The 15,394-nt window shown below is 53.9% G+C and overlaps 1 protein-coding gene, 1 long non-coding RNA gene and 1 other non-coding gene across 3 annotated transcripts; 2 read left to right on the forward strand and 1 right to left on the reverse strand.

The window, feature by feature from the left end:
- The first annotated feature begins 3,073 nt into the window (after positions 1-3,073).
- On the forward strand, positions 3,074-12,614 carry MARCHF2 (membrane associated ring-CH-type finger 2). The gene is made up of 4 exons (XM_088527075.1): positions 3,074-3,265; positions 5,412-5,607; positions 9,903-10,112; positions 11,769-12,614. The coding sequence occupies exons 1-4, from the start codon at positions 3,090-3,092 to the stop codon at positions 11,925-11,927; spliced, it is 741 nt and encodes a 246-aa protein (XP_088383201.1). The 5' UTR covers positions 3,074-3,089; the 3' UTR covers positions 11,928-12,614.
- TRNAG-UCC (transfer RNA glycine (anticodon UCC)) lies at positions 10,953-11,024 on the forward strand. The gene has a single exon. It is a non-coding gene; the product is annotated as a tRNA-Gly (tRNA).
- A 1,809-nt stretch (positions 12,615-14,423) lies between the features above and the next one.
- On the reverse strand, positions 14,424-14,795 carry LOC148594276 (uncharacterized). The gene is made up of 2 exons (XR_015913517.1): positions 14,685-14,795; positions 14,424-14,514 (listed from the first exon to the last, which is right to left on the reverse strand). It is a non-coding gene; the product is annotated as an uncharacterized LOC148594276 (long non-coding RNA).
- Positions 14,796-15,394: the final 599 nt, after the last annotated feature.

A 15,394-nucleotide genomic window follows, 5' to 3' on the forward strand; every position in this document is an offset into this window, starting at 1 on the left:
CACAGCAGCTCCTCGAGCTGGGGCTGTCGACCAAATGTTGTGGGACAAGAACGGAAAGCGAGGAGCGGCCTGGGGAGCGAAATGCTTCCGAAAATGCTCTGGGAGCTGCCCTGCAACATCACGTTTAGTGTAAGTGCCGGAGCTGCAGTGTAAAATGCCGTTAAGTGTCGCGTTTGCCACCAGTGGGGCCTCGTGCAGCCCGGCTGGCAGATCCACAGGGAAACGACCTTGCAGATCTGTCTGCTCTGAAGGCTCTGGAGCTCTCCTTGGCTTCTGGATCGTGTTGGGCAGCTCTGCTGCTTGCTTTTGAGCTACAAACCAGCCAGACACAGCCCTGATGGAGTTTGAGGCTGCTTCTCGGGTGTTTTGGGGTTGGTTTTTGCTTCTTTTTCCATTAAGCCACTTTGGCAGCCTTTGAATAGGGGAGGCAGCAGTTTCTACCCATCCCATGCGGGTGGTGACAGTATCTGGTGCTTGGTGGGTGGCTGGAGGGGCTCTCCGGGCTGTGGGCCCCCTTAGGTGTTTTATGGGCAGAGATGGGTGCCCAAAGGCACCCATGGAAACCCATGGATCAGGTATGGGAGACAGCGCGTGGGAGGAGGCACCCGGAGATGCAGCAAAGGAAGCAATTCCTCATGTTCTCTCCCTCAAGAAATTTGCTTTCAGCTGTCTTAGAGCCACAGGAGTTGGGAGATGCCTTTTTTGTGTTGGAAGGGAGAGCGTGGAGGTTGGAAAATGCCTTTTAGCAACTTCAATTCACTCTCGACTCACGCTTGCAGGACCCTGTGAGTAGGAAACAGCATCTGCAGGCCCAAGGTTGCAAAAAGTGGTTTACAGAGGCAAGCGGAAGAGCCTTGCTCCTGGTGGTAGACAGCAATTGGATCTTTGGCCCTCTTCACACAAAATTCCACGGATTACTAGCTAAATTGAAAAAAAAATGGGGCTTGCATGTGGGTGAGTGAGTTTTGCTGGCCATAGAACTGGTTATGGCTTAATGTTAGTGCAGCGAGGTGCCAAAACGAGGTTACAGCACTGATTTATTTGCTCTCGTCTAACTGCAGCAGCACAGGACACATCAGTAATAAGCCTCAGATCTCAGAGATCTTTTTTTCCTCTTTTTCCTCCTATTTATGGGAACAAGAAATACATCCCCAAGGAACAGGCTGAGAAATAGCAGCTGCCCAGCGTGATCCCGGCTCCGGGTTTGCGGGATTCCTGCTGTACCGTTGAGTTTGGAGCTGCCGCTGGTGGTGAGGGCAGCGCGTGGTGATGAGCCGGGAAGGGGCCCTGCTTGGCCGCGCGCCGCCGTCCCCGCCGCTCCGGCTGTGAAATTGGAAGCGGATCCTGCTGCAGATGTTATCTTTGGATTGCAGCAACTTCCCTGCTTGCTGCAGCCACGAAAATCTCCCCGCTCTTCCTCCCTATTTACTGCACGACGCAGCTCAGCCGCACGTTAAAGCCGTGAGCTCAGGTGCACCCTGCGATGGACCCCGGTGAGGAAATTCTTGTGCACGGAGCGGGATTGTCGGGACAAGGACGCGGCGCTGCCGGTGTCCGCGGAGCCTCCTGGAGAGGCTCCCAGGATGCAGGGACAGAGGGCAGTTTGCTTCCAAGACACAAACAGACCTTTTTTTTTTTTTTTTCCCCTTATGGACTTAAAAACCAAACAACATTTTGGCTGAACAAATGGAACGGCGCTTTTTATTAAAAGCATTTCTCTGCCCTCGTCTGGGTCGGGAAGAGGCTTTGCAAATCGAAAATCTTAACTTGCAAAAGAGTGGACTTAAGTCAGTCCAGTTGCATTTATCATCTTACCTTTGCTCCTTGGCATCGTACTATTTTCTATTTTCTATTTTCTATTTTTCTTTTTTTTTTTTTTTTGGAAGGGAAGTATTAGGAAAAGGGGTGCTATGTTCACCCTGACATTGCAGGAAAGGTTCCTGTTCATCTTGGCGCCCTGCCCTGCTGTCCAGCTGCAGAGGCAGCTTCTCAAAAGCAGCTTTAATAAAAGGAGAAAATTAACCGGGAACTTTGTAAGAGCCTTAAATGCAACTTTTTGCAATAAAACCTCAAATGCAGCTGCGTCGTGGTGGCCACTGAACGCGGCCGGGTGCCTTCGCATCTCCCCCACGGCGTTTACAGGTCTTCTACCATCATGTTCTCAGTCTGGATCTGTATTTATTTTCCCTTTTTTCTGTAGTCCAGCCAGGAACAAGCCCTTATTTCCTTCAGCTCTTTTCGTTTGCTCTCGGCTTAGCTGAACCCGCCGAAAGCGCCGCTCCGCGGGAGCGTTTCCCTCCTGTCACGGCGCCGGCGAAACAAAAGCGTTTCCTGCGCCGAGGGTTTGTTTGCGTGGATACCCCCTGCGCTCCCACAGCTCCCCGGGCCCGACAAAGTCTCTTTTCCTGGCATAGGGGTGTGTTTTGGAGGTGGTTACGGCCTCGGTGAAGCCCTCAGAAGGTCTCCGAGGGGTTGGTGTCTGCGGGTGGGATGCGGCACGTGGAGGCGTTTCCATGCGTTGGGGGTGTTTCCTTAAGGAGCTGAAAAACGGGAACGTTACAGGGCAGGGGGACCCCGGATGGGCTCTGAAGAGCTTGGAAGTCCCTGAAGGCAGCTGGAACAAGGGGCCTCGCTGAGCCGAGCTGCTTGAGGATGGCCAAGGGCCGTGCTCGGATGAAACCTGGTGGCTCCAAGGACACGAAGGAGGGTTTCCAGCACGGCTGCAGCCAGGTGGAACGGGCATAGAGGGCTTTCCTGCGCCCGCAATTCCAGGTGGAAAGGCTTCCTCGAGGGAGGGGGCTGCCGGGAGCTCTCGACAGGAAAGGCGAATTTGCGATTCCAACGCGAACTTATGCAAGTGGGACACTCGGAGTCTTAATTTGAGGTTATGGCAGCTTCATAAAACGTATTAAAAGGCAGAAAAGGCCAGTTAAAGCAGTGATTCAGGGCACACGTCCCATTGCAAAGGCGCCGAGGCCGATCCGGAGTGTCCCCCCTTCATCCATTCTTCCAACCCTAAGCATTCTATGATTTTATGATCCCGGTGCCTCTCGCCGCAGGTCTCCGCGGCGCCGGTCCCCGGAGCTGCCATGACGACAGGCGACTGCTGCCACCTCCCCGGCTCCTTGTGCGACTGCCCGGGAAGCGCCACCCTCTCCAAGGCGGTGGAGGACTCGGAGCTCGGGCGCCCGCAGTACGTCACGCAGGTCACCGCCAAGGACGGCCGCCTCCTCTCCACGGTCATCAAGGCGCTGGGCGCGCAGAGGTAAGGGCTCCTGCTCACTCTGCTTTTCATTTTTCCCCCTTTTTTGTGGCTTTTAAGCATAGCAGGGGACATCAAGGTTTCATCTTAAGCCTCCCATGAGGCTGATATTGAGGGTGATTCCTCAGTAGCCAAGCGATGGCCTGGCCTGCACTGCCTGCTCATGCTGGGCAGATGGATTTGCCTGATCCCCATGGATGTGGATGTGCAGCAGAGGTGCCTGGCTGTTCACAGAGATGATTTAAGGGCAGGAGATGAGGAAATCCCCTGTACCAAGGTGGTCCTAGAATAAAAACTCAGTGCACATTTGCAGCCCCAGGAAGAGGATCCTTCCCGGCGTGACTTCGTGTTCCTTGTGCAATGTCCGGCCTCTTGGTCGCGCTCAGATATTGAGACCAGTCCAAATTTGGCTTCGACTCCCACCTCAGCTGCTGATTTTCTTTTCTCAGCAAAGTAGGCCGAGCGCTGATGAGGTGCGAAAGCCGCGAGCGTAAACGTGGGGGAGGAAAGCAGGAAGGTTACGTGCGAACGGAGGCAAAAGCAATTGCTGTGTCTAGCAAATCTGGAGCAGGGAGATAAAAATACGAGCGGAGGTCGCCTTGCTCTGAACAACACCCGGGCTGGGAGGGGAGCTGCGCGTGCCCGTAAAACCAGGCGAGGTGGGAAAATCCGCTGCGGAAATGGCCTGGGATTCCAGGACAAAAGACAGGATTCCTCGTGCGCGGGCGCTTGGTGGAGATTGGTTTTGGAAATGCATGAAGTAAGAGAAGCTGGGATCCAGATAGGAAGGTAGAAGGACCGATGCTTTAATATGAACTGCTGCAGCAGGTCCAAATCTTACAAATGAGGTCCCTGCAGGAGCAGTGCAGCTGGACTGGAAGTGGAATTGGTGATATTGGCTCCACAGGGGGTGGGAAAAGTGATTTGGAGGCTGTATCGGGTAGGGGGTGCGGTCAGATCCCCTTGCCCAGCCCTGGTTAGGAGGGAAGGGGAAACAGTCTGACACAAACTTTTTTTTCTCCGTGTGTCAGCAAATTTTTTCCTTCTGGATTGTTTCTTGGTAGCCAAGGTTATATTAATGCGCTGGAAATCTGAAACTCCTCAAACAGGAAGAGAGCGGATAAAATATCTCACAGATGCATTTCTTAGGAACCAGCAGCTGCAAGAGAGCACTCGGGGCTTGCAGGGTTTGGGGCTCTCTCTGTCCCCGGGGCTGTGATTTCGTCTCCCTAACATGACCCTGAGCTTTACTGCAAAAAAAAAGGTTGCGGGACCATTAGGGATTCAGACTGGAAGGGCCCTTTGGAGATGGTCTGGTCGGGCACCTTTAAAAATAAGGCGAATTCCAGAGTTGGATGAGGTTGCTCAGAACCAGCAGCTCCAAGGACAGAGATGCCCCCAGCTCCGCAGGACCCTGTTGTGGTGCTTGTCCCGGAGCTCGGGTGCTCCTGCTGCTGCTCCTTCCCGGCCCAGTGTTTTTCCCCAGGATGCTCCCTGCCGGCGGAATGTTCTGGATTCTGCTCCGTTGGGTCTCTCTCTTGCCTGGCTGTGCAAACTAACGAGGGGAATGTTGCTCATTTTGCAGATCCGGCCTGAGCTGTGTTGCAATCCCACAAATTTCTTTTGCAAACTGTTTTTTTTTTTTTTGCCCTTTTGGAAGTGCCAGCCACAGCTGAGCAGGAGCTGCGAGATGACAACTGTGTGCACCACGGTGGCAGCTGATACAGCCCCCTTGGGTTTCCAACGGGCACAGAGTAGGGTCATCAATGATAAACATTTTTCTCCCCTGCCTCCCAGCCCCACGTCTGGGAAACTACGGATAGAAGAGGAAGGAAGGTCCTTGCACAGAAGAAATGTCTGGCAGGATGACAGAAAAGAAGTGAGGGATGGTTTTCATAGTTCAGGGCGGATTTAGGAAAGAAACAGAAAACTCTGCCAGCTGTTTTTCTGCACAAAAATGGGTAGGTGAGCTGCTAAATGTGACTTTGCTTGAGATTCATGTCCCAGCAGGCTGCTCTGAGCACCTAACGTGCCTCCCCAGCTGCTCTTGGGGCCTCTCTGGGGCTTGGTGGCCTCGACCCCCATCCTCTGGCTGTAGCTGCATCATTCTCCTGCTCTGACCAGGATTTCCTTCTCTTTGGCTCTCCAGCGACGGTCCCATCTGCCGAATCTGCCACGAAGGTGGAAATGGAGAGGGGCTGCTCTCCCCGTGTGACTGCACAGGAACCCTGGGCACCGTGCACAAGAGCTGCCTGGAAAAGTGGTTGTCCTCCTCCAACACAAGTTACTGTGAGCTCTGCCACACGGAGTTTGTTGTCGAGAGAAGACCGAGGCCTTTGACAGAGGTACTGCTCTCTTTCTGCTTCACTTTGATTTCTGCTATTTAACACAGAAATGACTGATTTGCCCTCCTGTTCTTGTGGTTTCCACTGTCCCCCCCCTCGCAGTACCTGAACACTCACAAGGAAAGGGTCATGGAGCAAGGCCAGAGCGATGAAATTGGAAAAACGCAATGGCAACAAAAGGGCAAAAACCCTTTGTGAACCCCCTGTTTACTAATTCCAGGAAGGGCCAACTTTGCATGCCTACGGACACACTTTAATGCTGGAGCACCCAAAGACAGAGGGTACCACACAACCTTCTGAAATGCAAAGCTCTTGGAAATACAATCCTTATTTTCCTGTTAGCTTTAATCTTATCTCGGTGTCACATTAGTGTAGCTCTCGTGCACGTGACTTCCTTGCCGTGTTTTGCTCTGCAAAGTGAGGTGCTGCGAGCCCTGATGATGCTCAGGGGGACCTGATGGGAGTTTGTAACATTGGGTCCAGCTCCTTCCATCCTCCCCTCAGATTTCTGCCCAGGTTCATAAAAACACCATTAAGCACATTTGTACTTTGTGATCTTTCAGGGAATTCAGGTGGATATCCCCAAAGGGGAACAAGTAAACCATCAGGAAGCAGAATCTGTCTAAATAAGCTTGAGGTGTGTTGGCAAGTGAGTAGGGGATGGTGACGCAGCTGGGCTTTCTGACTGTGCTACAGAACCACATAGGTGGGTGATGCTCACAGTGTTTAGTTTCAAAATTGGTCTTTTTTTGTGTTGCTTCTTGGGTTTCAAACTGGTGCCAAGCAGTGCTGCTGCACCGTGGCCCACGGGTCTGCAGGAGGAGGTTGCTGAAATGATTCTTGATTAACTCATTAGCTGCCAGCGAGGGCTCAGAGGGGTTAATTCTGGTGCGTAACTAACGGCTCAGGCCCTCTGTACATTCCAGATTACACCAGGTTAAATTGAGTTGCAACTGCAATGGAAAGCTGCTTTCCCCAGCTCTGTTCCCACTCCCATCGACTCCCGAGGCTGCTTCCTTTCCCATCCCAGCTTGCTCAGGAAACGGTACCAGCCTCCTCCTCCTCCTCCTTCCTGCACTCCCAGCTCTCCTTCCTGCCCCGTTATCTCCTCTGGGTTCCCAGAGAGTCCTGGAGGCAGAAGAACCCTCCAACTGGAGCAGCACTGGATCATCAGCTTGGAAAACTGGTCTTCACTTTAAAGGATTGTTTAATTTAGAAACAATTATCATGGGCTGTACAGCACCAGATAGGAGATGGCCTCAGCCTTCAGTGCTGAGCTGAATCATGTAGTTAGAACTGCAGTTTGTAAAACAGCTTTTACGTCAGTGATTAGTACGGCCCGAGTCTTATCGCTTTTCTCCAGCTGCTAAGACAGATAGAAAATGTCACTTTGACCAAAACCTTTCAAATAGATGTTCCAGAGGTTGAAAACTACCGCTTTAAAGCACTTGGGGAGAGTCATATCTTAGCTTTGAGAACACACTGCGGAAAGGCCCCGTTGACACCGAGCTCGGTAGGACTTGCACAGGCCAACATTTTGAGTGCCGATTTTGGACCTTTTAGCTTAAGAACTAGTAAAGTTTTCAGCCCCAGAGACCAAGAGCTGGAAGAGCGTTTCATCATAGCTTGCAGATGCTGTAGCACCTCGTAACGGGAAGTAGCTTAGGAAACAGGACACTTGAGCAGAAACTGAAGGGCTGATGTGTCTTGGAGCGGTTTCTCCTGTCACCCTGAGGTCTGAGCTCCCAGCAGCTGAGAGAAGCGGTTGACAGCAAAGCCACGGCTCCTCTGTGCACCTTGGTGTCCGTATTCCAAGGTGGATGAGGAAGCAGCCCAGGACAATCAGCTTGTAACTCCTGCCGAAATGAGGGAAGAACCCTCCGAGCTGGAGCTCGTCGTGACCAACAGCGATCCAGGCTCAGAGCAGGGCGCGTTGAGAGGCCGTGGGCTGGGTGATGGTCAAGGCCTTTGGGCTGTGAATTACCTTCTGGGTTGGTGCCGAGTCCATGAGCCCCACCAAGGAGGTTATTTTCCTCAGTCCAGTGTCTCTCCTTGGGCTTTTTATTCACTAAGAGGCCAATTTATGGACCCGGGTGGCTTTCAGAAGTGGGTTTCGTCGGTGGAGGCTCTGCCCTTGGTGCAGAGCCCTTCTGAAGTTGCTGATAACCTCTTTGTCAGCTCGCCTGCATTCCCCCTTAACGCCCTCGCTCTGCAGCTGCTTTAATCTCATCCGCCCCAGATTGGGCTGCGACTCTTCCCCAAATGCTTTTTACAGCGTTTCAGCCCCTGCTCGTACAACCACTTCTGGGAACAGGATTAGGGAAGGAGACGCTGCACAGTCACAGAAAAATGACATGATTTCCTACACTCTCTTATCTTCAAAACTTGACACGAGGGGAGGCAGGGGCTGCCAGGAAACTTTTGGGGAAGTGATGTGTGTGGGAACCCGCTGCGGAGTCGCCGTGACGCAAGCGATGGCCGAGCAGATGTCCCCAACCCGGTGAGCAGCATCGGGGCCTGATTTGACACAGGAGCATTGGGACAACGGCCCCGCTGGGCTATGTGCCACTCTCCCTACGCATGGAGCAGCTCTTAGAGGCAGCAACTTCGTTCAGCACTGGTTGAAGTTACCATTTCTTTTTCACAGAGTTGGGTATTACTTTCCTTAAGCGGGTATTTATTTGTGTTGTGGTCGGCTCAGTTTAAAAATAGCCTTAGTGTGTGCTGCCAACGTGCCGGATGTCGGAAGCGGGAGCAGGGAATCCCGGGAGCTCGGAGCTGGCCCTGGCAGGGGCTGTGGGGATGGTGTCTCCGGCCGGGCAACCTCCTGGAGTTATTTTTTAACTAGGAAGCTGCCAAAGGCTTTTGTTAATGGGTCGCGAGCGTGTCCCCAGCAAGGAAGGGGACAGTGCCTGGGAATCAGCATGGAGCCGCGGCGCTGGCCACGAGGGCAACGGGCTCCGGCTTGCCCAAAGTCACCAGGATCGGCCTAAGGCCAAGTGGCTTTAGCTCCAACCTTTTTTTTTTTTTTTCCCTCCTTTGTGCTCTACCAGGCGTTTTTCGTTGAAGATGCTTCTTTTTCCCTGGCTACTCATGCTCTTGATTCACCTAAATGGGGTATTTTGTGGAGGCCGGTGGGTTTTTATTAGCTCGAGCAAACGTTGCCTCAGGACGCAGCGGGAGGTGGGACCTGGCCCTCCTGCCCTTCCTCTCACCCTTGTCTTCCTCATGGACCCTTTTGCTCCGCTTTCCCTGCGCTCTTTGGCTTAACTCCCAGTCCCACTCTCTTCTCCATCTCCCCCATGCTCCACTTTCCCCTTCCAGCTATAAAGGACCAGGCGGCCTCAAGAGGGGAGCGACCTGCTCCAAGGCGTTCTCCAGCATCCTGAGGATGTGACAGCCAGGCCTGTATCCCTTTGGATCGCCCTCCATTCCAGCCCCGGAGCACTTGTATTTGGACACGGCGTGGAAGATAACTGAGTTGTGCTTTTGTTGCTTCCCAAAAAGAACCGTTTAATCCAGTGGACTGCTTTGGGATTGTTTGCAAGGTTTATTTTTGTGTGCATTATGGTTCCCTTCTCACGGCGACGCTGCAAATCGGCAAAGCAAATCAAGGGCTTCAGAGGGAAACCCGTTTGCTCCCTGCCTTTCCGTGCTCGGCTCCCGTCCTGGTGGAGGCCAGGGCGGTTTCAAAGGTCCCGAGGCATGCAAAGAGGAGAAGATGCAGCAAAATATCCAGCTGCCCTCAGTCCCTAAGGTTCCTGTTCATACAGAGGTTCAAAAACTGACCTGGACTGGCCTCGTGTGCAGGGACAGGATGCTCTGCCCTTGCCGTGGCGGGGTAACGCTCCAGCCTCCATGGGGATGCTGTTTGTGGGAGCAGCGTTCGCGGCGCTTCCGAGGCGCTGCCCTCGCTTCCCTCGGCCTCGTGCCCTTATCTTCCCCACGCAGCTCGTCGCCCTCTAATCTTGTCCGCAAAGCCCCGCAGAGGGGGGACTTGCAGCTCAAACGCCACTTGTGGCCACTCCAAAATTTCCCTGTGCCCCGCTGACCAGGGTGGCTTCACAAACGCTTTTTATTTGCTATTTTGTATCACGGGACCTCTCCCGGGCCCGGAGCTCTGCTCTTCAGCTCACAGATGCCTTGTCCACACTCTTGTGTTTCTCAAGTGCCTTAGGTTCCCGTGGAGCCTCCCAGCCGGATTTTGGTGATAGTTTCTGTGAGTTAAGTGAATCCAGCAGCCCCACTCGCTGGCACAGCCCAGACTAACGCCCTGTCTCCTTTCCTCCCTGCAGTGGCTCAAGGACCCTGGGCCCCGCAATGAGAAGAGGACGCTGTTCTGCGACATGGTGTGTTTCCTCTTCATCACTCCCCTGGCCGCCATCTCGGGCTGGCTGTGTCTCCGGGGAGCCCAGGATCACTTGCAGTTCAACAGCCGCCTGGAGGCCATTGGACTCATAGCACTAACTATAGCACTTTTTACAATCTACGTCCTTTGGACGCTGGTGAGTGCACACGGGAGCGTCGCTGCCCGGGGCCCTGTTTGCTTCAAGGAGGAGGTCGGGGTAGTGGCTGGAGCTTGTTTTGGTGCTGCCCACCACTTTGCTGACCCCCTTCCTGAGCAACACTCAGCCTCTTTGCTTCCACATCCGTTTAATTATCATTAGATAATTAATTGCATACCCTTCGGTGCAGGGGGAGCAGCCGGTGCTCTGTGCCGCCGCCTGGGGAGCTGCCCAGGGCAAGCTTCATTTCTGGGGCAAGTGGAGCTCAAATGGGAAGCGCTTCCATCCTCCCAGGCCTGCTCCAGAGCCCCGTTATTCCGAGTGGTGTTCATATGTGGCTGCCACATCCGCAGGCCGGGCACAGGGGCCAGGGTGACACGCTGCTGCTGCTGCTTTCATAGAGCAGGAGCTTTCCTGGGCTCCACGTTATTAGCTGCCCCTTAGCACTGGCTCTGGTCACTGCAGCAACACGACGAGAGGCTTTTGCTTCTCTTCTGTAGGTAAATAACGTTATTTTCACAGTTGTATTGGGAAAAGACAGGAGTGGGAATAGGCTGCATTCCCCCACGCGTGGCCCGGCTCCGGTGCTGGTAGCAGATAGGAGCATCCTCCCTCTACGAGCACTTTGCTTGTCGGGTTTTCCAGCTGAGCGACACGAGATGATTCCCGAACTTCTACAAAACCAGGAATTTTGGTGTTGATGAGTGGCTGGCTAGATTAAGTATTCAATTTTCTTCCTTGCAATTTTGAGGGAAAGGAAAAAACAAAAAAGATGCAAGGAAAATAGTGCATTTTTTTCCGCTTCTATTCCTCAAAATTTTCCAGAAACAGGGAATCAGCGCGTTGGTGGTATAGTGGTTAGCATAGCTGCCTTCCAAGCAGTTGACCCGGGTTCGATTCCCGGCCAACGCAGCAAGCAGTTTTTTGGCCTTGATGCTCTCGAAGGTCTTTTCCAGCCATAATGATCCTGATTTCAAAGTAAAGGAAGCGGTAGGAGAAAACCCGGGGATGTTGGGGATAGCGCAGGGGGGCTGAGCGAGGAGGGGAGGCAGTGGGGCGAGCTCGGAGCTGCCTCTTGCAGGGCCGGCTCTTCCCCGGCCTCCTCTGCTCTCTCCCCCTGGCGGCCTCCGTGCGGAAACGGCTGCCTCTGGAGAAGGAGTCTTGTCGGAAGCGGTTCGGAAAGATGGAGCCGAGCGCTGCTGCTGCGGACCAAGGAGAGAAGGTCTCTGCATCGGATCCCCCGGGATCTGTCGAGGCTGGAGGAGTTGGGGTGCATTTGGCCGCTTCTCGGCTGGTCTCTCTGAGCGCCCTGGTTTTGCCCAGCCTTGGTGCTGGCTTCACTCTGTCCCCGGGATGAAGGAGCCACTTGTGGTTCTTCCCTTCCCCCTCTCTGTGGCTTTTCTCCCAGCCCCAGTGTGTCCCTCTGTGCTGGTGCTGCCCAGGAAGCCCCTTTGGGTGTCTCGGTCCCGTGTGAGCAGGAGATGGATTTCCCTTCCCAGGCTGTCGCGTGGAGCACCCGGAACGGTCCGGGCTTAGCGCTGCCTCCGTCGCCTCGGGGCGCTGGTGGAAGAGCCGGGAAGCGTGGCCGGAGCGGACGGGTTCCCGACGGCCCTTCCAGGAGGGAGGTAACCAGAGCGCTGCCTTGTTGCCCCCCAGGTTTCGTTCCGCTACCACTGCCAGCTGTACTCGGAGTGGCGCAGGACCAACCAGAAAGTCCGCCTGATGATCCCGGCCTCGCGGAGCCCTCACCCCGTGCCCCACTCCTTGCTCTCGGCCAAGCTCATGAAGAAGAGCGCGGATGAAACCACCGTCTGAGCCAGCCCGCGGCCACCGCCGGCTGCGGCCGGAGCCGGGACAGCCCTTCGGGACAGGCGACAGGAAAGAGGTTCAGGTCTCCGTGCGGGTGCCGGAGACACCAGGAAACAATCCTGCCACCCAGGGGGACTTGGTGGTCGGCACGTGCTTGATGCCCCAGCAAATGGATGAGAGAAATCTGTCGCGTGGAACGGCCCGAAAGAGGCAGACGGCGAATGTGCCTGTGTGCAGGGACACTTTAACTGAATACCATATGTGGAAAATCTCTCCCTCTATATATGTATATCTATATATAATATTATTTTTTAATGGCCATGCATATTGTGTTTCAGTCCTTTTGTGTTGATGTTCTAAGCTTCAGTATAGAAGCTGGCAGCCTGATCTCATTCAGAGGTTAAATCTATGCCTTTTTCTTCACGTGAGCGTTTAAAGAACATTTTTCACTGACTGTTCTTGAAAGCCCCCTTCTCCTTTGCACTAAATGGGTTTTGATAATATTGCAGCAGCCTTTTCCGTTGCTCTTTGCTCTCTCTTGTGGTGTTTCTTTCCTTTCTAGGAAGTTGTGTGTTTTTAATAATTATTATAATCCCAGAAGGAGTAAAATGACATAATACTGAATGGAGACATTTTGTATTGTAAAATACTGTAATTTTGAGAATTTCAAAAGAAGTCTCGAACGAGAAAACCTTTTCCTGTGCAGATGTGATCTCACAAACCACTTTCTTCCCAGATCCCGCCCGTCCCCAGGACGCAGACGCGCTGCCCGAACGTCCCCCTAGCACAGGCAGACGGAGGACGCGGGAGCGGGAGGCGCTGGCTCCTCTTAGCTAAACTCACCGTTGCCTTTTGCTGTTAAAGCGCTTGGAAAGGACCTTTTCTGACCCCAAGAGGTGAGCGTTGGAGTTTGCTTCTGTATTGCACTGTCTCGAGGCTGGACCTCTCCTTACTCCCTTACCAGGGCGGGTTGTGCTCTGCAGCCCCGGCTGCCTCTGCGTTTTCCTTGCGCATCCCTTGGCCGGAGCTAGAGGAGCTGCTGCGGTTCCGTTCGCCCCTGAAATCGCTGCAGCGGGACCAGGGTCCTGTCCCCCGGCAGGTCGCTCCGTCCCCAGGACCTGTGTCCGCTTCCCCCCTTTATCTCCCATTCCAGGATTATTTTCTGCAATAGCCCAGCACTTTTTGGAGAAGCTGCTGCCTGCCCAGCCTTGGCCTGGCAGACGCCGGTCCCGTTTGCTGTCTGCTCTGGGCACATGGGTCAGATCACGGGGTTGACACCAGGGACTGGCATTTTCTGCTCCCCTCTGTCTCCCAGGCCCCGAAACGGGCTGGTCTCTTCCCCGTCTCCCCCTGCCTCTGGATTCCTTCCTTTCCTCCCCTTCTCTGGGCTCCGCGGTGCCGCTCTGTGCCCAGTGCTTGGTCCCCCCGACCCAGCCCTTCCCCAGCAGCACTCAGGACACCCGGATATTCCCAGCGCAGCAAAAACCTCGGGGGCTGGTTTAACTTTCCCAGTCTGGGCTGCCTCCTGGGAGCCTGGTCTGCTGCCGCATCTGGCAGGTGTCCGAGGATTTGCATTCCCACACTGCGTTCCCATGGCAATGAGGTAACGGAGCCGGTTTCGGCCAGAAAACCCCACGTCAATCCCAAATATGCAACTGTGAAAGCCAGAAGTCGCTGGCTGGGGCAGACGGGGCCTGGCCTTGTGCTGCTGCAGGGCTGCGTCCTCACGTTGCTTCCCTGTCTTGGTCATGGTTGCCAATAATCGGAGCTGGGAGCGACTCCTGGAGCCTTCTCCTCCTTCCCGGGAGCCGCTCGGCTCTGGGGGATGCGGGAAAGCGCTCGCGCTGCCCCACCACGTTCCAGTGTCACGAGGAAACGGGCCGTGCAATTATGTAAATAAAAGTGAGACGAGCTTCGGGCTGCCGCGTCGTTACTGGAGGAGAGGGGAGGGCCCCGCGGGCTGGGTGACACTGACTCCCTGCAAGGATCCCCTGGAAGGGCAGAAACGGCCCTGCAGGCTGCACGGTCTGAGCTTTGGTGGCCGAGAACGCTGGGGTGGGGACAAGGAGGTGACCCTCCCTCCGCACAGCACCGGGAAAGGAGAAGGCACCGTTTGCCTGGGGGCTCCGAGCAGCCCCGGCGCTGAACCAGCCTCTGAGCAGCTGCCTTGAGACACTCCTGCTTCTCCCTTCCCACCCCATCCAAAAATTCTTTCAATTACAAAATGTTTTTTTTTTCTAAAAAAAAAAAAAAAAAAAAGTAAAAAGGCATTTCAGAGGCAATTATGCTTTATTTTTCTGGGCTTGTGCTTGTGGGACATAAAATCCAGGGTGTTTGGTGATTTTGCTGGGGAAGACAAAGCCAACGTTACTCCCAGCAGAGGTGGCACTGGGCAGGTGTTCCCCAGCAGCTCGTTTGGGTGCCCTCGAACCTTCTGCTCGACTGGATGGAGCATGATGGTCTCTGCTTCTAGGGCAGTCCCATCTTTTGGCTTTTTTAAAATTTAATTTTATTATTCTAGTGCCGTCTTGATTTGGTTCGAGTTTGTTTTTCTGTTTTATGCACAGAGTCCGTGCAAGGTAATACTGGTTCTCTGCAACAATAAAATATGTTTCCAAAAATAATATTCACATGGCCAGTGAAATAACAGCAGAAATCTCAAGGGACTGCAAGAACAGCCACCTTGGCACCCCAGAAAACTCTATTACTCTTAACAGGCATCTAATAAATAACTGGGGGATGGCAGGGGGAAGAGCAACTCACTGTTTCCTGATTCTCCAGTGCAAAGTGAGGATGTAGGTCAGAGCCAACAGGAAGGCCGTGACTGCCACCACCAGGGCTATAATGTAGCTCTTGTGGGTGCTGCGACGGGCACCGTCCCCTCTGTCCACACCTGGAGGCAGTGACACAATTCCACACGTTGGACGGGGAGAGCCCGCGCTCCCGAGGATCTGGCAGCACCTCCCGTGCTCCCTGCACAAGCTGGGGAGTTGCCCTGGGAATTCTGTAGTTGGAGTCTAGGCAAACTCCACCAGCCATAGGAAAATGTTTGTTCTCTTTCAACTGAACAAGGACATTTCAGCTGCAGAAAAAAATCAGCTGAAAGGCATAAATTGAGTTTCCAAGTAGCTGCGGAAGAGTTACAGCTTCCTAAGTCATTAATTACCAAGCGAAAACGCTGCTGCTGTTGCACACACATCCTGAAGGGCAGTTATACAAAAAAAGGAACAAAACTACACTTACCTTCACCAGTTTTGTCCACTGGGATTATGACGACGGGGCCGTTCCTTTCTGGTTTTGGGAAGTTTGTCTCTGATCAGAGAAAGGTAAAGTCTCAATCGCAGGTGGAGCTTTAGCTCCTTCTCTGGAGATCTTCCAAACCCACCTGGATGCCACCCTGTGCCACGTGCTCTGGGTGTCCCTGCTGGAGCAGGGGGTTGGACTAGATGATCTCTAGAGGGCCCTTCCAACCT

This window comes from Tinamus guttatus, unplaced genomic scaffold (genome assembly GCF_059628265.1).
Source record: "Tinamus guttatus ecotype Peru unplaced genomic scaffold, ASM5962826v1 Tinamus_guttatus_pri_ptg000261l, whole genome shotgun sequence".
Lineage (NCBI taxonomy): Eukaryota > Metazoa > Chordata > Aves > Tinamiformes > Tinamidae > Tinamus > Tinamus guttatus.

Excerpts from the sequence above, each read along its gene's own strand:
- MARCHF2 (XM_088527075.1), top strand. The coding sequence starts at position 3,090 with ATGACGACAGGCGACTGCTGCCACCTCCCCGGCTCCTTGTGCGACTGC. Across the intron at positions 5,608-9,902 it reads GACCGAGGCCTTTGACAGAG|TGGCTCAAGGACCCTGGGCC; the intron begins GTACTGCTCTCT and ends TCCTCCCTGCAG. Across the intron at positions 10,113-11,768 it reads TCTACGTCCTTTGGACGCTG|GTTTCGTTCCGCTACCACTG; the intron begins GTGAGTGCACAC and ends GTTGCCCCCCAG.